This window comes from Eulemur rufifrons, chromosome 6, assembly GCF_041146395.1.
Source record: "Eulemur rufifrons isolate Redbay chromosome 6, OSU_ERuf_1, whole genome shotgun sequence".
Taxonomy (NCBI): domain Eukaryota; kingdom Metazoa; phylum Chordata; class Mammalia; order Primates; family Lemuridae; genus Eulemur; species Eulemur rufifrons.
This window is the reverse complement of record NC_090988.1, coordinates 26,821,143-26,841,627: the sequence shown is the minus strand read 5'-3', so window position 1 is coordinate 26,841,627 and position 20,485 is coordinate 26,821,143. Positions and strand designations below refer to the sequence as shown.

General features: G+C 36.1%; 1 protein-coding gene across 1 annotated transcript in view; it reads right to left on the bottom strand.

Annotated features, from left to right (window-relative positions):
* GUCY1A2 (guanylate cyclase 1 soluble subunit alpha 2) overlaps window positions 1-20,485 on the bottom strand; it is a 298,353-nt gene that overhangs the window by 60,308 nt on the left and 217,560 nt on the right. The window contains exon 6 of the mRNA XM_069468984.1: window positions 10,238-10,381. Coding sequence (XP_069325085.1) covers window positions 10,238-10,381 — 144 coding nt within the window. The remainder of the gene's footprint in view (window positions 1-10,237; window positions 10,382-20,485) is intronic.

Here is a 20,485-nt window from a genome sequence, read left to right as displayed (position 1 = left end):
CAGTAGTTTTGGGATAAAATGTTCTGTAAATGTGTGTTAGGCCCATTTTTTTCCTAAAATAACATTTGAGACCAGTGCTTCTTTATCTATTTTCTGCTTGGATGATCTGTCCAGTAATGTAAGTGGGGTATAGAAGCACCCAGCAATTACAATGCTGCTGTTTATCTCTTTACACAGATCTAGTAGGGTTTGCTTTATGAATCTGGTTGCTCCTGTGTTGTATGCACAAATACTTAGGATTATTATGTCCTCTTGTTGAATTGCTCCCTTTACTATGATAAAATGACCATCTTTCTCTTTCTTTACTATTATGATTTAAAGTCAATATTATCTAATATAAAAATGGCTACATCTGCTTTCTTGTAGTTGCCAATTGCATGGAATGTTATTCCATCCCTTCACCTTCAGTCTGTATGAGTTCTTGTGGGTTAAATGTGTTTCCTGGAGACAGCAGATATTTGCATTATATTTTTCCATACATTCAGCCAGCCTGTGCCTTTTGAGTGGGGCATTGAAACCATTCACATTGATGAAGAATTGATATATGGGATGCTGTTTTGTTCATCCTGTTGGGTGGTACATTAATGCTTTGTTTTACCTCTTGTGCTATTGCTTTATATGAGCTCTGAGCTTTAGCTTTGGGTGGTTTTATACTAGCAGGTGTCTACTGTGATGATGCATGTATAATGCAGTTTTGAGTATTTCCTGCAGGGCAGGTCTGGTCTTAACAAATTCCCTCAGTGTTTGGTTGTCTACAAAAGTCTTCATTTCTCCTTAATATGTGAAACTTAGTTTTGCAGGATACAAAATTCTAGACTGGCTGTTGTTTTATTTAAGAAGACTGAAGATGGGGCCCCAATCCCTTCTAGCTCGTAAGGCCTCACTTGAGAAGTCAGCAGTTCACCTGATGGGTTTTCCTTTGTAAATTACTTGATATTTTTGCCTCACAGCTCACATGAGTTCCTCCTTCATGTTGATTTTGGTCAGTCTGATGAATATCTGTCTTGGTGATTGCCTTTTTGCAATTAATCTCCCAGGTGTTCATTGAGCTTCTTGTACCTGGATGTCTAAATCTCTAGCAAGATCAGGGAAGTTTTCCTCAATTATTCCCTCAAATAGGTTTTTCAGTCCTTGTGCATTTTCTTCTTCATGCTCAGGGATGCCTATGATTCTTATATTGGGCCATTTTAATAATCCTATATTTCTTATATGCTTTGTTTATTCCTTTTAATTCTCTGTTCTTTATTTTTGATTGACTGATTTAATTCGAAAGAGTTATCTTCAAACTGGGCGATTCTTTCTTCTGCCTGATCTAGTAAATTCTTAAAACTTTTCACTGTGTTTTGTGTTTCCTTAAATGAATTTGTCATTTCCAGAAGGTCTATTTCTTTTTTTGTGTGTGATTTTTTTAAAATACGTTGATCTCTTTAGTGAATTTTCCATTAATTTCCTGAATTGTTTTTCTGGTATCTTTGAGTTGGTTTTCCATTTTCTTTTGGATTTCATTGAGCTTCCTTACAATCCATATTTGGAATTCTTTTTCTGTTATTTCAATATTTTCATGTTGGTTGGTATCTATTGCTAGAGAGCTGGTTTTCCCTCTTGGGGGTGTCCTTTCACTCTGATATTTCATACTTCTGGAGTCCTTTAACTGATTCCTTCTTATCTGTGACAGCTGTCACTTCTTATTTTTGAATTTCTTTTTTTTAGATGGGCTTTCCCCCCACTTCACTTGTAAAGGATTGTATGTAGAATATGTTGGATAAGAACGATTGACTTTGCTTGTGGGTCCTTTGATGGTGATCTAGGTTCTGGATGGATGCCTTGGTTATAGCCATCCTCAATGTGGTGGTTATCTCAGTTGCTAATTGTTTGTAGGCTGTAGGGGTGGTGAGTTATGTGTGTGGGCAGATTTCCTGTCTCTTTTCAATGAAGGAGGATGGAGATCTTTGAAATTATTTCTCTTTCCCCAGTCCTGTGGTCTTCTTAACAGTATGAATTGTATTAGCATGCCCAATTTAATCTCTGAGACAATAGGTGGTGGTTGTGGGTAAGTATCAACCATATCCTATGCGACTGACTTAGTAAATGCTGTAAAGGGCTGCGAAAATTGACCTCCCTGTCAGTAGGTGGCACTTTCCAAGAGGAACAAGATGAGAATAGCAAAAAAAAAAAAAAAAACACCTTTGGACCAGATGGGTTCACAGGCAAATTTTACCAGACCTACAAAGAAGACCTGATATGCATACTGCAGAAATTATTCCATAAAAAAATGAAGGAGGAAATCCTGCCCAGCTCATTCTATGAAGCCACTATCACCTTGATACCAAAGCCAGGAAACGACACAATAAAAAAAGAAAACCACAGACCAATATCTCTTATGAATATAGATGCAAAAATCTTCAATAAAATACTAGCATACTAAATTCAACAGCACATCAAAATAAAAATTCACCATAACCAAGTGGGCTTCATCCCAAGGAAGCAAGGATGGTTCAACATACATAAATCAATAAATGTGATTCACCACATAAACACAAGCAAAAAAAAAAGGACCACATAATCATCTTAATAGATACAGAAAAAGCATTTGACAAAATTCACACCCATTCATGATAAAAGCTCTCAACAAAGTAGGAATAGAAGGAACATATCTCAAAATTATAAAAGCCATATATGACATGTGACATATGACATATGACATATGACAAACAGACAGCCAACATCATAATGAATGGGGAAAAGGTGAAAGCATTCCTACTAAGAACTGGAACAAGACAGGGAAGGGTGTCCACTGTCACCACTTCTATTCAACATAGTGGTGGAAGTCCTAGCCAGAGCAATCAGGCAAGAGAATGAAATAAAGGGTATCCAAATTGGGAAACAAGAGGTCAAACTGTTGCTTTTTGCTGATAATATGATCTTATATGTAGAAAACTCCAAAGGCTCCACCAAGAAATCTCTGGAATTGATAAATAAATTCAACAATGTCTCAGGTTACAAAATCAATGTATGCAAATCAGTAGCATTCCTATTCACCAATAACAGTCAAGCTGAGCTTCAAATCAAATAATACCATTCACAATGGCCACAATGAAAAATAAAATACCTAGGAATATACTAAACCAAGGAGGTGAAATATCTTTACAAAGAGAACTATGAAACAATGAGGAAAGAAATTGCAGATGACAAACAAATGGAAAAACATATCATGCTAATATATTGGTAAAAACAACATTGTTAAAATGTTCGTACTAACCAGATTGTGAAGTGATCTCAGAATCTTCAGTGCACAGTTTTGTAACCCATAATAAGCAGTGATATTAAAGATTATAACTTCTTTAGGAGTATTTATCCTCATAGTGATAATATTATCAAACTTTATAAGATATTTAAACCATGTCTCCACTTAAGAATATATTTCTCTTCTGAAAATGTGAAAGTCAAAAGACTGTTGTACAAAATAAAACTGAACAATTTCATACTTTACATGCAGTTTCATGAAAATCAATTTAGCTTCCATCCCCATTACCTGGTTTTGTTTCTCCTTTCACTAAATTATTATTACAACTTTTTCTTGTAACGTAAATATGCAAATATCTTCACAAAAGGACTGCTTGGAAAATCTGATTGACAAATATAATAATAAAACTCTTCAGTAAGACTAGCATTTTGAGAAAAGTATGCCTAATAATCTTCTTTTTTGTAGTCTGAAAATATGATTAAAAGTCTGTGATTATATGAAATTGAAATCTTTCATGATTACAGATCAAAGGTAAAATAACCTAGCAATAGAATTTTATCTCATTGACATACACATGTAATATTGTATATTAAATCATTATGCTGATATCTTATAGGGAGATTATAAGGCATTAACGATGCTCTGTCTATTAAAGCTCAGCACTACAGAATCATGCCAGAAGAGAAATCCTATGATTAAAATAATAGTGTTCAATCAATAAAAATAATTAAGCTAAATACGACACAATCTTTAAATGCAATGAAATAATGTAACTAAAACACTTTTAAATATGTTGTGTCTTCACTACAATCCACAACAAACAATAAACAAGGGGAAAATATACTGAAAAAAACAACAGAGCAACATGACTAATAGATGTCACCACCCAATCTGGCCAATGACTGCGGTTTTCAAAATAAGGCTAGAATAACACTCATTTTTTTCCTCCCACAAATGAATCTCTCTCTCTTTTTTCCTTTCATTGTTTTGTTTTGTTTTGTTTATTGAGATGGGGTCTCATTGTATTGCCCTGGCTGGTATTGAACTCCTGGGCTCAAGGGATCCTCCCACCCCTCAGCTTCCCAAGCAGTTGGAACTACAGCGTGTGCCAACACTCCTGTATAGAATCTTACTTTCTAATTTAAAAAAATAATCATTTTGGATGGAACACCTCTAAAATAGATCACTTCCATTCTTTTAAAGAGGAAATCTAATATAAATTTAAATTTCCTGAAGACCAAAGCCACAAAAAGTCTAACTTGATAGTGAAATACTCAAGGCCAAAGGAAAAATATAAATTTTATTTAACACGATTTTATTTAATGTCTATAGGATGTATTGATTAGGAGCTCTGGTTAACTATTATTTTATCCATCTTTTCTTCATTTACAAAATGGAAATAATAGCAATACTTCCCTCAGAGGATTATTGTGAAATGTAACATATATAACATAATAGCAGATTATATAATTTGAATAAACTTGTGCAGGTCAACTAACAGGGCAATGAAAAATTATTGCACTAAGATCTGGAAGAAGATGAACCTGAGGAGAGGTGAGCACTAAATTTGGGGATTCCTTTCCCCTGTAGGCATCTGCTGACTCCAGAAGAGGTGAATGAGAGGTTGAGAAATTGGGCACTACTTTTGACAGCCTTGCAGGACTAGGGGAACCAGAATTGGAGTCCATGAATTCCCAAGGGCAAGGCCTTAGGAAACCCCCCCTACTTTGAGATGAGATCCTGACAGGTAATAACACAGGTATAAGGGTAACACCAAGAACAATGGGGTGAACCAGAAGTAGACTGATTCTTACAAACATCAAAATCCAGTTTTAAATCACTTGGTTCCTAACTGCTACACCCCCTAGCCCCTTGCCAGAAGCACACTAAAGTTGCTTTTTAGGAGGGTAAAACAATCCTAGGTCTTAAATTATTTCTATAACATTTTATATACAATCTCTAGCACTCAAACAAAAAAAAAATAGTAATTAGGCAGACAACATCCAAGTAATCCAAGTAATATGACTAGCAATTAAGTGAAAGAACAGATAATGTAATAGATTGCAGGGGCTCTAGAGAATGCGATTACCAGACAAAGCATTCACAATCATTATGGATGATGAATTCAGGAAATAAAAACAATATGAAGAATGTTGTCAGACAAATGAAAATTTAAAATACCATAAACTGCTATAACCAACATTATGCATTAAGTAGATGGGATTACCAGAGACTTCTACAAGCAACGGAGGGAAGTATGAGTCAGAAGATAGATGTGAAAACAGCATATAGAATTAAGTTCTGATAATTAAAAGGAAGCAAACTACAGAAGAGAATCTGTTCTAATTTTACTTGTAAACACTCAGTGAACAAATACTTTAAACATACTGATTTTTAAAAACATAAATATATTTCTAGTTCCAAATAAATTTACTATACTAAATTTACTATACAGAATAGATCTATTAGATATGAGGGTCCCCAACTTTTCTGGCACTGGGGGCCGGTTTCATGGAAGACAATTTTTCCACAGGTAGGGGAGTGCAGCGTAGGGGTTGAGGGGAGGGTGGTGCAGAGCTCAGGCAGTGATGAGCGCCTGAGGCCTGGGGGTTGGGGACCACAGCATTAGAAAATATATCTAGCTATTAATTTTCACCGGTGATATTTTATAGTATTTTTGTGTATCATGGCTACGATAAACAGTAACTTACTGCAGCTGCCACTTTATGCATTACCCAGAAGACTAAAAGTGATTTCCAGTATGCCTAATGGATAGGCTTTAGAAATGAGGGTAACTGAGCTCAGTGTCTTAACAGCGAGCTCCTCTAATGTCTATGCAGTTCTTTTCTGACCTTAGGTTTTTTTCATATGCATAGGGATTCTAGAACTAGAACATTTCAGACATGTATACATACTTATTTGGATAAGTGTTCAGCATAAAAAGTACAAATTAGAATTTTGTAAACAAACAATTATCAAAGAATCATAAAGAATTAATCAACTTATCAAATACAGTCAGCCTCTGTAGCCATGGGTTCCACAACCGCAGATTCAACCAACCACGAATTGAAAATACAGTATTCAGAAACAAGAAACAACAAATAACAATAATACAAATTAAAAAATCAATACAGTATTACAACTGTTGACACAGCATTTACATTGTATTAGGTATTGTAAGTTATATAAGAGACTTGTGGCCCTTTTATAAAATGAAGTATTTGCATACAACCTATTAATACAAACATCCTCCCATATACTTTAAATCATCTCTAGATTACTTATAATACCTAATACAATGTAAATGCTATGTAAATAATTGTTATACTGTATTGTTTAGGGAATAATGATAAGAAAAAAATACATGTTCAGTACACACGCAACCATCATAGCCCTACTACATTTTCAATCGGCATTCAGCTGAATCCGAGGATGTGGAACCCATGAATAGGGAGGGCCAACTGTAATTAGTTTTTCTTTTTCTAAATACAATCCCGGGCTGTAATCTCATGGGGTTAATTAAATATTTGCAATATTTGAAAAAACCAAATTCCTCCAAATAGTAAAATAACAATATTGGGTTCCCTTTGTACATAGCAATAGCTATTTAAAAATTAATTAGAGAATAATTGTTTTATAATCTCAAAAATCCTATAAACTCATTAGAAGTTGAAGCTTAAGGAGCTACAACTTAATGTATTACAATACATGTAAATTGTACATTAATATTCCTGCTTTTGGCTTAGTCAGAAGAAATTCATAGCATTACCTTGATTTGCAATTGAGAGTGTGAAACACATTAGTATTACATGATTACACATTGTTTAACTCTATTTCACAATCTCTCTATACTTGCCTCATTATTTAAAATGTACTGTTCTCTGAACTAATGAAGGGAATTTGAATTTCTATGCCTAACAGATAAAATTTAATGAAAATATAGTTTTAAACTGAAGTACACAATTAAAACTTAGATATTTGGACATACTCAATATTCTTTAAAAGGCTTAAATCATGAAAGTGCTAGTTGTCTTTCTAATGTATCCCTAATCACATTCTCTAGTCAATCCTCAACCCAACTTCCTTTTTTCCCATCAACACTTTTTTTTAAGAATAAAGCACAGACAATAATAAATGACTAGTTATTTTAATCTAAGGGTCGTTAAACTATTAGTATATGTAGGCTTTCAGCACTAAAAACTTTATTCAAAAAAATTAGGTTCACAAGATTAAAGAACAGCATAAAGTTATCCAATTTTCTAGTAAAATCACAATATAGCCAGTACAAACAAAGGAGAGAGAATATAAATTTGATTTTACTTTTCAATTGTCTATTGTTTAAAATAGAAGAAACAGATTCTCTCTAGGGAGGAATAAAAAAGGAAAAGTCATAATGCTGGATTTACATATTTTCAGCCAGCAGAATAAACATCATATTGATCAAGTGTGAAAAAACATTCCAATCACTATTTTTAAAAACAATCCTAATTAAAGTCACTGCAGACTGATTTTTCAGAATTTATCATAGAAATAGACCATACTTGCGTATACTTTATAGATACAGTCTAGAACTAGCCTCTGAGTTTCATTAGAGTACTTATTAAATGATAATTTGTGTGAGTATTTATATACTCAATAAACAAAATGACACATTCTCTGGTTATTTTTTAAATTAAAACAATGCAGACAGTTTTACAATTACTGAGTCAGGGATATTAGTAATCATTTCCAACCAATTATAATTGACTCTTCAGGTTTCAATTTCCCATCATTACAGGATGTCTCAAAGGTTTATAAATTCACATAAAAATTATCAATTTATTTTTCAAAATTTGACAGGCTTGGGGAGTTTTGTTTTGAGCAATTATTGCAACTTTAAAAGCTTGCATTTTAGATAGACTAAAAAACGTATGCAATTTGAGGTCAACAATCAACTGATCACATATCAATTTTACTATAACACCCAAGCATTTTATAAGAAAAGATTCAATAAGTTTAGAAATGTTCCCATGGCACCAAGCTAGAATGCAATTCAAAATCAAATTAATATGCCAAAAAAAGAATCCCAAACCATGCAAATCCTATAAATTAGGAATGAAGCTAAAATAATTAAGGTGGTTTATTATTTTGAATTCTCTTTCTGTGTTCTTATTAAATCTTTATGGACATTTCCTCTTCTGATTTAATAAGACTATCTGATTCATAAAAAAGAGCTAATGTTATATCCCACAAATGAAAATATTGATGAGCACGCTATAAAACACAATTCCCTGGTTTTGTTCTCTGGTAATTTCAGTTTGCTATGACAGTACTGAAATCAATACAAACATTATCTTTCCAACGAAAGAAAATCCAGTATTAAAAACAATCCCAAATGATCAGACTTTCCAGGTAGCAGGCTTGAAAATTTAAGAACTGATATGAGTTTAATCTGGAATATGTATATCTGCAGTTTGCAGCAGATCTGAGATAGTATTCCTTTTGTTTGTTTTCCTGGAAGTGGCAGAAATGCCATTGAAATATTGGAATAACTCAATAATTATGCCCTAAGGGAATTTAAACTAGATTTTTTTTTTTAACGCTCCATACTTCCCTAATTTTCTCACTGTTAGAAGTGGTTAGAAAACTTTCTTTCTACTTTTAAATTGTCAAACATAAACATGTATGTACACATTAAAAATAATGATAACATGAACAGTTGTGCACTATGTTTACTTTTCCTACTACAGCCCCTCCTTCCCATCATCTTTCGTTCCCTTGAATTTTGTGTTAATCATTCTCTTTCTTTCCATCAACGTTTTTTTCATAAATTTTTTTTCCATCAATGCAGGCATTTCTAAACAGCATTTTTTTTTTCAATTTTTCCAGTTTTGAACTTTAATTAAATGAAATAATTCTATAGCATTCTTCTCTGATTTGCTTCTTTTGCTCAATATTATGTTTTTGACATTCTTCCTTGTTTGACATCAGTAGCTGAAGTCATTCATCTTCCCAACTGTATAGTATACCAAGGTATAAATACAATTTATCCACTCTACTGCTGATGGATATTTGAGTTATCTCCAGTTTGAGGCTATTATGAAAAGTAATGCTGTGAATAATCACTTGTGACTTTTGCCACACATGCACAAGTACCACGTTTGTATTTGTGCAAACATCTGGGGGAGAAATTGCTGGGTTGTAGGATATATACAAGTTAAACTTTATTAGTTAATGCCAAGTGAACTGTACCATTTGTACTCTCACCAGGTAGACCCCAGATTGCAGAGAACCATCAGTACCAAAAAGAGTACAACATACCAGGAGCTGATTTTCCACAGTATATAAAGTTTTCTAAGTTATTCAGCTCTAACCTTCAAGCTCTGTCACAAGAAAAATGGCAGAAGTAACTATGAGGTCTGAGGCTTTATAAGGAACACCTGTACACTACCCACAGGAAGTTGTGCAGATCCTCCATTTTCTTGCTTCATTGATTTTACTTCTTGGATTACCTCTCAAACTCTGAATCTCACCATCATCCTTGCTTAGATTTGGTGACTTGGTCACTAACAGTAAGTTCTTCTCCTTCCAGGGGTGGGGAATCTACAGACTCAAGACCACATGTGGCCCTCCAGATAGATCCTCAAGTGCGGCTCCTCAAGTTCGGCCCCTCAACCGAATCCAAATTTTACAGAACAAATCCCGTTCTATGAAGTCCGGATGCAGTCAAAGGGCTATCATACTCAAGGATCCAGAGATCCAGAAGAGCTACTAGCTCTTTCTTTTCTCCACAGTAATTTACCTTCCACATACTTTTTCCTATTTTGGACCATATTATTATACATTTGTTCTTTTCCTATATTTGTCGGTTACCTCTAGTCATTCCTGGTCCTCCATAAGCACCCAAACTGTCTAGATCTATAAATTAAAATAGGTAGAATTCAGAAGTGAATTTCTTGCCCCCTTCAGTTAATGGTACACTTCCTGCTCAAACAGGGTTGTTGAAAAGGTTACCTGAATCGGTCTTCCATCGGGTGTCAGCACCTCTTCTGAAAGTTCCATCATCTTCAAGGCCATCAGCGCAATGGGTTTCGCATGGCAGAGGCTTTTTCTGTGGAGTCCTGCTGCAACGCAGTATGCGTCACCTATTGTTTCCACCTGCAGCAATCAGACAAATCAAATGCAAACGTATGATAATGAGCTAGAAGAGAAATGATTAGTTATCTGCAATCACAAATGTTGCTGAAAAACATGTCAGCAAAACATCAATAAATTAAGCAATTAGACAACTGTGTGTAATCACAGTTGAGTTTGCAAACAGCCACAGTCAAATACTGACATCTCACTCCAGGGCTGTTCATTAACATTATCACCATAGATGATCATTGAAATTAGGAGCAACTGTCATATAAAATAATTATCCCCCACAAAAATAGAACTGTCAGCATTTCGCCTAGACAATTTCCAAATAATGACATTTTACAGAGCCACCCTCTGGTCTCCTTCAAACTTTCAAATAGTCCTTCCCTGGAAAGCATTTTTTCCCAATTTCCCCATCTTCTCAATTGCTCCACCCTTTTAGATATATCTGTAATTTGTTGTCAGGTCTGTTCTTACTGAATAATTACAACACATATTATTTCTTGAATTCATACTTTGTACCATTAATTCTGTCAACCACTTTATGTATATTATCTCAATTATCTTCACAAATATCCTAAATGAAAGAAACTAGTATTAGTTATATTTAGGAGATAAAAAATTGAGGTGCAGAAACCCACCCATAAGCATACAATTAAAGAGTTAATGGGCACTTTAGGGGTTTTTCCAGACTCTGTTCTAAGTCTATTGTCAGCATCTATTCTGAATGGCCATTGCTATTGTTAAATATTTTAAATATTTAACCCACGTTAAACCCCCCAAATTCCAAAGCATATAACATGGCATAAAAGGCATAAAACTTATTTTCTGAGAAAAGTTTCCTAATTATCCACTATAGATATGATGGTAAGTATTATTAATTAGACCAAAGTGATGAAATTTTGTGTTAAATGCCAACTTCCAATGTCACCTTTTCTGTGAAGCCTTCCATGATCCATCATCCATTAGTCCTTAGTAAAAGAACTTATCACTTCCTCTGTTCTGTTTCAACAGCACTTTCCACATCTATTTGCGCATTGGTGGTTCAGTGGTAGAATTCTTGCCTGCCACATCTATTTGCTATAGTATTCAGCACAGGCTATAATCAATATGTGTCTGTATAATCAATATGTGTCCCAGCTATGATGTGAGCTCTTTACAAATGGAACCATGTCTTTTTCATCTAGGTATTCATAGTGTTTAACATAGCATCTAAAATATAGCTATTTAATAAATATTTACCAAAAGAATAAATAAGTTGATCATCTATGTTAACCATGATTACAACAGCATTCGTTCTAATTATTTGCATATTTTCACCATTCATTTCATAAGCACTAGATAGATCTGTGTGCTATGTAGATCTGTATAGGAAAAAAAAATGCCACAATGACTAGAGATACTTCTAACATAAATATCCTGAGAATTATAAAATATCTATTAAAATTTAATATCAGTAATTAAATTTCATGTGAATGCATTCTAACACTATAATATTAAAAAGACATCATAAAATTCTTTGAGCACTAATTTAAGGAATATTATAAGAACACTTAAGAAGCTCATGGGACTCTGACTGCCAAACTTGTCACTTGATTATCAGGAAATATGCATCAAAAATTTTATTCTATTGACCTATTATTATATTCAAAATTTTCACTTCAAGACCTGTTTTTTGATGCTATAAAAATGGAAACAAAATTATATGTAAGAATAGAAAGGCAATGCAATGTGAGTTGGCAATGGTTTTATTCCAAAGACTAAAATATACTTCCTGGAAAGAATTCTCACTGAGGAAGACACTCAGCAAACAACAAACATCTTACGTGTGGCCATTTACCGTTTTCCCCCCAATAACACAATGTCTTTTGCTAATCCTCACATTATCCCATCCTTTCATATTTCCATACAATTTTGAAATCTAGAATGCTGTTAGCTATATACTTTGAAATTGATTTCTGATTTTCAGATATCAGAACACATGGGCAGTAAATTGCTTGCACAAATTGAAATGCTTTGCAGTCACTCTGTACACACATGTTCCTGAAGCACTTCCTGGAATCTCTATCATCACCATCGTTATCATCTTTATCCTTCTCATCATCTTCATTACCTTTTCAGAAAAAACTTATTGAGTTCCGCTAAAGATTAGGTATATGTTGCACTTTCTCCTTAGAATTATGTCATGTAATAGCATGGAAAAGATGGACCAATATGTTACCAAGAGATATAGCACATAAATGAAATACAAAATAAATACATGCACAATGCAAATGTAACAAAGTCACATTAAAATAAATGCATAATCTTGTAAGATTTTATAGCATTTTGTTTCCAAATGTTTGAAGTAAGGTTAGCTATCAGAAAAAGTAGAACCAAGAAGCTAGGCAAGAAACAGACATCAAAAAAACAATGACACATGCTAGCATGTGGAATTCTCACAATTATTCACACTTAACCTAAAGAAGAAGAAAAAAAAACCTAAGAAATGTGGTTTTCATAGGCTAAGCTAGATTATGCTGTAGTAACAATAGAACCTCTAAATCTTAATGCACTAAAACGACAAAGGTTTATTTCTCATTCGTGCTATATATTCCTGCAAGTGAAAGGATTGGAGTGGAGGGAAGAAACCCCACATCTCGTCACTCCAGGAACAAGGCTAATAGAGCCTTCACATCTGGAGCTAGTTACCTGGCAGAGGGAAGGAGGTTCTGACTAATAGCACAGGAGCTCATAAAGCTTCCTCCCAGATGCGACATGTATAGCTTCCTCTCACGATTCATTCACCAAAGCAAGTCATGTGGCCATGCTTAACGTAAAGGGAATGGGAAAATGCAAACTACCTTGTACCCGGACAGGAGTCAGAAATATTTGGTAAATAGCATTAATGAGAACATGAATGAATAGGTAATCACTCAGAAAATTTCAAATACCCAGATGTCTGTAAAGTTTAAGTAGTGCATCTGTGTGATGTTTTTCTTTCTTTCCAGATATATTCAGCATCTTAACCTGAAAATCTTGGCAGAAACACTGCTGCATTAGTAATGCAGCTTTCCATGAACACTCCGTATTTCTCTCCTCTCACTTCGTCTAAGGCAGCTATATACAAGTTTAGCAAAATTAACCATATGTGGAAATTTTAGTGGATCCCTTCAAAGTAATTAGTCAACTTTGCTTCATGAGGAGCATGGAAAGTGCAAGAAGTATACATCAATTCCAATTGCTCTTGGGGTAATTCCCTTGAGCCAAACCAAAGTGAAACAAGTGGACATTGTAAACAGACTACAAAAGAACTGTCCGAAAAGTTGACTATGTTCTGAATCCCTTTATAATTGCCTCAGTGTTTTTATATAGTTTTAAATACAACAGACACAATCTAAAATAGTTCATCTCATTCACTTTCACCCTCTCCCACCTGTTCTTAAATAGCATTTGATAAGAATGAAGATGGCTAAACTAAGCATGGAGGTGGGAAAAAGATAAAGCTTATCCAAATGTCTGAAGAACCTTACATTCTTTTATGAACCTAGAAGAGGAGGCTTAAGTACCAATAATATTATGTACAACAGCTGCCTTACATATGACTACAGCTGCTTTTATCAAACTTTAAAGAATTCCCCTATCTCAGTATATGTTTTCTCAACACTTTATAACCAAGATCCTCACATTATTCCAGAAATAAAGATGACGTAAAACAATTTCTTAGAGCGATGCATTCACTTCTTTTATTTACTTTATTTCAGTTTTAGGTATTCTAGTTTTAGATCATTTAAAAGAATTTATTTTAGCTCCTAATAGAATCACATTCCCATAAAATTCTTCTCCTTTCCTGCCAGGCAAATGCTAAGAAAGGAGTGGGACTGGGGGTTAATACTGAGGATAGGATTAACCCAAAGGAACAGTGCACACAATTGGGCAATTAACCATCCCTGTCCCATGGGACTCATGACCGCCCCAGTCCTTCAATTCCACAGCCCTGGTCTGTCTCCCTTTGAACTTTCTAGAGGGTCAGAGAGCTCTGGTAGTCTACATTACTGGACAACCTCCCTCTCTCCCTCTGAATACAATCCAGAGGAAAAGCAAATTTGAAAGTCTCCTTTTCTAGTTGTTTTGTTTTATGTTTGTGGACATAAAAGAGAGAGAGAAAGGGAGAGAGAGAGAGAGAAAGAGATGTTGGAGTGAGATGTAGGCAGATGGATATAGATAAACCCTAATGATGAGAAACATCTTCTTTTCCTTCCTAGTGCTGCAAAGAGTACAAAGTCACCTGGTCATGCTCAGTTGGGTGAAAGGGGGCTCACAAATGTCCCATGTTCTTCATGGGCTCATTGGCTGTGGCCAAGAACACTTGATTCTTGGAAAGGATGCCATACTCACCCTTGCCGAGAGGACTGGGCCACACTGGCCATCCCAGTCACCTGACATTTGATATGGTTCCTGGTTGACAAGGAGGACAGGGGAGGTGGAGGGATTTTCCAATGGTTGGCAGAGAGTTTAAGTCCACAAGCAGTTGTGGAGATCCTTGTTGACTAGAAACCAAACAATGGGGTCATCAGTGGATGGACAAGATTATCCAAAGACTGGTCAAGAAAACAGAGCATGGCACAGGCCTTCATGGATACTTACTAGAAGCAGAAGTGCAGGAAAAACTGTGGGCTTGTATAGATTAAGAGGTCCTCTCCTTTTTGCCCTTCCTTTCACACATGCACAGCAGCTTTCCACTGTTTATTTCCCTGTTTTGCCAGATACTCAGCAGCAAGGGTGAAAGGGGCTCCTAGCCAAAGATAGAGAGCCAGGTGGTGGTGGTGGCTAAGCAAAGGTCTCAGGTCCAGGGAATGGCCACTGGACATGCTCAAAGGTAAGTGGCTTGCCATAGACAGTAAGCATGAACCCAGCCTTTCATTGTTCTTGAGGTTGCAGTTCTTTTTTTTTCTTTTTCAAAATTGGTTTTATTATATTTTTTAATTGACAAGTAATAATTGCTCATATTCATGAGGTATATAGTGACATTTTGATATGGATATTATATAGTGATCAGATCAGGGTAATTAGCATTTCTATCATCTCAAACATTTATCATTTCTTTCTGTTGAGAATACTAAATATTCTCCTTTTAGCTATTTGAAACTATAGAACATATTATTGTTAACTATAATCATCCTACAGTGCTATAGAATACTAGAACTTATTCCTCCATCTTACTATAATTTTGTATCCTGTAACAAGTATCTCCTTATGCCCCCTTTGCCCATACCTTTCTCAGCATCTAGTATCCTCTGTTCTACTTTTTACTTATTTTCAAATCATATATTTGATAAATGACTTATAGCCAGAATATGTAAAGAACTTTCAAAACTCAATAGTAAGAAAACAACCCACAAAAATGAGCAAAAATATTTGGACACTTCATTAAAGAAGATACACAAATGACAAGCACATAAAAAATGTTCACCATCATTAGTAATTAGGGAAAAGCAAATAAAACCACAGTCTGATCCCATTACATACCTCCTAAAATGACTAAAATTAAAAAGACTGATTTTGGTGAAAATGTTTAGGAAATGGAATTCTCATCCACTATTAATGGTAATATAACATGGTACAACCATTTTTTACAACAGTTTGACAGTTTCTTAAGAAGGTAAACATACATCTTCCATAGGATCCAACCATTTCATCTCTAGATATTTACTCAAGAGAAATAGCCAGGTGCAATGGCATGAGCCTATAGTCCCAGCTACTTGGGAGACTGAGGTCGGAGGATTGCTTGAGCACTGGAGTTTGGGGCTGCAGTGCACGATGGTCAGGCCTGTGAATAGCCACTGCATTCCATCGTTGGGCAGTATAGCAAGACCCAGTTTCTTAGTGTTGATCAGTCAGTGCCAGTTTGATGGTGAGTACATGCGGTGCTTATTCTTCCATTCTTGTGACATCTCACTTCGGAGGATAGGCTCAAGCTCTATCCTGGAAAATATAAGAGGTGCTAGATCACCATCGTTTCTTATAATTGAATAATATTCCATTGTATACATATAACATATTTTATTAATCCACTCATGGATTGATGGGCACTTGGGTTGTTTCTACATCTTTACAATTGTGAATCATGCTGCCATAAACATTCAAGTGCAGAGTCTTTATTATAGAATGACTTTTGTTCCTTTTGGTAGATGCCTAATAGTGGTATTGCTGGATCAAATGGTAGTTCTACTTGTAGCTCTTTGAGGTATCTCCAAATTCTTTTCCACAGAGGTTGCACTAATTTGCAGTCCCACCAGCAGTGTAAGAGTGTTCCTATTTCTCCACATCCTCACCAGCATTTGTTCCTTTGGTATTTTTTGATACAGGCCAACCTTACTAGAGTTAGGTGATATCTCATTGTGGTTTTGATGTGCATTTCCCTAATGATTAGAGATGTTGAACATTTTTTTATATGTTTGCTGGCCGTTATTCTGTCTTCTTTTGAAAAGTTTCTGTTCATGTCCTTCGTCCATTTATTGATGGGGTTGTTGGATTTTTTCTTGTTGATTTTTTGAGATCTAGATAGGTTCTTGTTATCAGCCCTTTATCAGATGTATAGAGAGCAAATATTTTCTCCCATTCTGTAGATTGTCTATTCTAATGATAGTTTCCTTGGCTGTACAAAAACTTTTTAATTTGATCAGGTCCCATTTATTTATTTTGGTAGCTGCGGTGATTGCTTTGGGGGTCTTCTTCATAAATTCCTTGTCTAGGCCAATGTCTGAAAGAGTCTTCCCTATGTTTTCTTCTAGGATTCTTAAGGTTTCATGCCTTATGTTTAAGCCTGTTATCCATCGTGAATTGATTTTTGTAAGAGGTGAGAGGTGGCGATCCAGTTCCAATCTTCTGCATGTAGCTATCCAGTTTGCCCAGCACCATTTACTGAAAAGGGATTCCTTTCCCCAGTGTATATTTTTGTCTGCTTTATCAAAGATTAGATGACATATGCGGATGGTTTCACCTCTGGGTTCTCAGTCCTGTTCCAATTGTCTATGTCTCTATTCTTGTGCCAGTACCATGCTGTTTTAGTTACTATAGCCTTTTAATACAGCTTGAAGTCTGGTAGACTGATACCTCCCAGTTTGTTCTTTTTACTTAAGATTGCTTTGGCTATACAAGGTCTTCTCTGGTTCCACACAAAGCGCAGAATTATTTTTTCTAAATCTGTAAATAATGATGCTGGTACTTTGATGGGGATTGCATTAATTCTGTAGATCATTTTAGGTAGTATGGACATTTTAACAATGTTGATTCTACCAATTCATGAGCAAGGTAGATTTTTCCATCTGTTTACATCTTCTACAATTTCTTTTCTTAGTGTTTCATAGTTCTCCCTGTATATATCTCTCACCTCTTTCATTAAATATATACCTAGTATTTGATTTTCTTCAAGGCTATTGTAAAAGGTACTGCGTTTTTGATTTGAGTTTCATCTTGACTGTTATTGGCATATAAGAATGCCTCTGATTTCTGTGTATTACTTCTGTATCCTGAAACTTTACTGAATTCATTTACCAATTCCAGGAGTCTCTTGGTTGAATCCTTGGGGTTTTCTAAGTATAATATCATATCATCAGCAAAGAGTAAAAGTTTGATCACTTCTGCCCCCTTTTGGGTGCCCTTAATTTCCCTCTCTTGTCTAATTGCTCTAGCAAGGACTTCTAGCACTATGTTGAATAGAAGTGGGGATAGTGGGCATCCTTGTCTGGTTCCAGATCTAAGAGGCAATGGTTTCAATTTTTCCCCATTCAGAATGATACTGGCTGTGGGTTTATTGTATACGCCTTTGATAATTTTAAGGTATGTCCTGTCTATGCCTATTTTGCTAAGAGTTTTTATCATAAAGGTGTGCTAGACTTTGTCAAATGCTTTTTCTGCATCAATCGAGAGAATCATATGTCTTTGTTCTTGCTTTTATTTATGAGGTGAATTGTGTTTATAGATTTGTGTATGTTGAACCAGCCTTGCATCTCTGATATAAAGCCTACCTGGTCACGGTGAATTATTTTTTGATATCCTGTTGGATTCGATTAACTAAAATTTTGTTGAGGATTTTTGCATTCATGAGGGATATTGGTCTGTAGTTTTCTTTTTTTGTTGTGTCCTTTCCTGGTTTTGGTATCATGGTGATGTTGGCTTCTGTAGAATGAGTTAGGGAGGATATCATCTTCCTCAATGCTGTGGAATAATTTCTGCAGTATAGGTATGAGTTCTTCTTTGAATGTTTGGTCTTAAGCTTGCACAGATCCCAGAGCTTGACAGAGGAGTCGTCAGCTGCTGTAGCCAGGTAGTAGCCATTCTCAGAGAAGACAATGTCAGTGATGGGGCCTGAGTGGCCAGGGAAGTTGGCCACATTGGTGCGCTCCTTCAAGTCCCAGATTTTGATCTGAGAGTCCATGGTTCCCGTTTCAAAGATCAGTCTGTAAGGGTGGAACTGTGCACAGGTGAGCGAGCAGCCAGAGGTCTCATCTATCACCTTGGTGAGCACACACCCTGTCTGGATGTCAGAGAAAGCCCAGTACTGGTCATCAGAAGAGCTCAGGAGATAGTCACCAGTGGCATGGAAGCTAAGGCCAGTCACTGCACTCTTATGTGCCCAAACAACCTGTACACAAGAGGCATTTGGGACTGATCAAATCCTGATAGTGGCATCTGGAGAGGCAGAAAACACCAGGTCCTGGGAAGAGTGAAACACCACACTGGTGACCTTCTTGGTATGGCCTTTGAGGGTGTCCAGGATTTGTTCAAAACTCTTGTCAAAGACAACGACATTTTTATCTGCCCCCCCAGTGAGGATCTTGTTGGTGCTGGAGGGACAGAGGTCCAGGGTGAGGATCCCAGGAATGCTGGCACTGTGCAAGCCCATGTGGGATGCCACCTGCCAGTATTTGCTGAGCTCTTCTGGCTTCACTAAGGAGCCACAGCCCTGCCTCCTCCTTCATCTCTACCACTTCATTTTCCTTCATGACCTCCTCTGCCCTCCCCATGGACATCACAGCATCATCTCTTCCTCCACCTACACTTCTTCCTTCCCCAGCCTCTCTCCACCTTTTTTCCACCTACCACATCCTCTTCTTTCCTTACCTCTTCTGTTGCCATTGAAAAGTGGTACACTTCTCAGTCGCATCATTTGGTCAACCCCCTACACTAGCTAATGCCTGAGACCTAGACCCAACCTCTATAGGGCATTTTCCAACATTTATGGGGGAAGCAGGGACACTCTTTCCTAAAAGCATGATGCCTATCACTACCAGTACTGCCAGTAGAAAACTGAGGCATCCCAGGTAATGGCTGGGGGGGGGGAGCCCATAAATTGCCACACCCATGTCACTCCAACTCTAGAGGAGAGGGTGCCCATAGTCCCAGTTGCTATGCATGGAAGTAACGAAAACTGAGCAAGAAGAGGCTCCACTTCCCACAGGGGACCTAGAAGCAGCCCCCACATCTTTGGAAACTGAGCATATGCAAAGTCATTCTAATCAGATACTATATCGTAAATCCACTTCAACATTTTATTCCATCCCCTCCATAAAATGTTGACTACCAAAAAGCAAAATTATCATTATGCTATTCTTAGTTTTTATAAATAATCTTGTAGTCATCATTCAATATTAGTATCTTCATTGTAGGATCTTATTTTATGATGCTAAAGGTTAATACTGTAGAAATAATTTTGATATACTAATGAGATTAATGTTGCAGAGGCTGGAGCTCTGTACTTGCCTTCCATATGAAGTTATAGGTAATATCTAAGGTGTGAACTAAGGTGTGACAAGAAGTCATTAACATAGCCTCTGATACCTCTAACTTTCTATGTGTGTCACCACCTGTCATACAAAGAACTGAAAATCCTCATTTGTCATTGTTATTAAGCTACACTGGCACTTCAGAGGGAAGAGTTTCTGTACACAGGCACTCAATCCTTGCATAGTCCCAGGAAAATAAAAGGTCATCTGCTCCTAAAGCCCACTGTCATTGTTACATGTGGGCAGCTATTTTCCCCAGTGGCTTTAAATTCATAGCTTGGTCATTCTCAGAGACCCTGATACAGAATATGGATTGAAACTAGGTTTATTTACTCTTTCCAAAGGCCCCTGATGC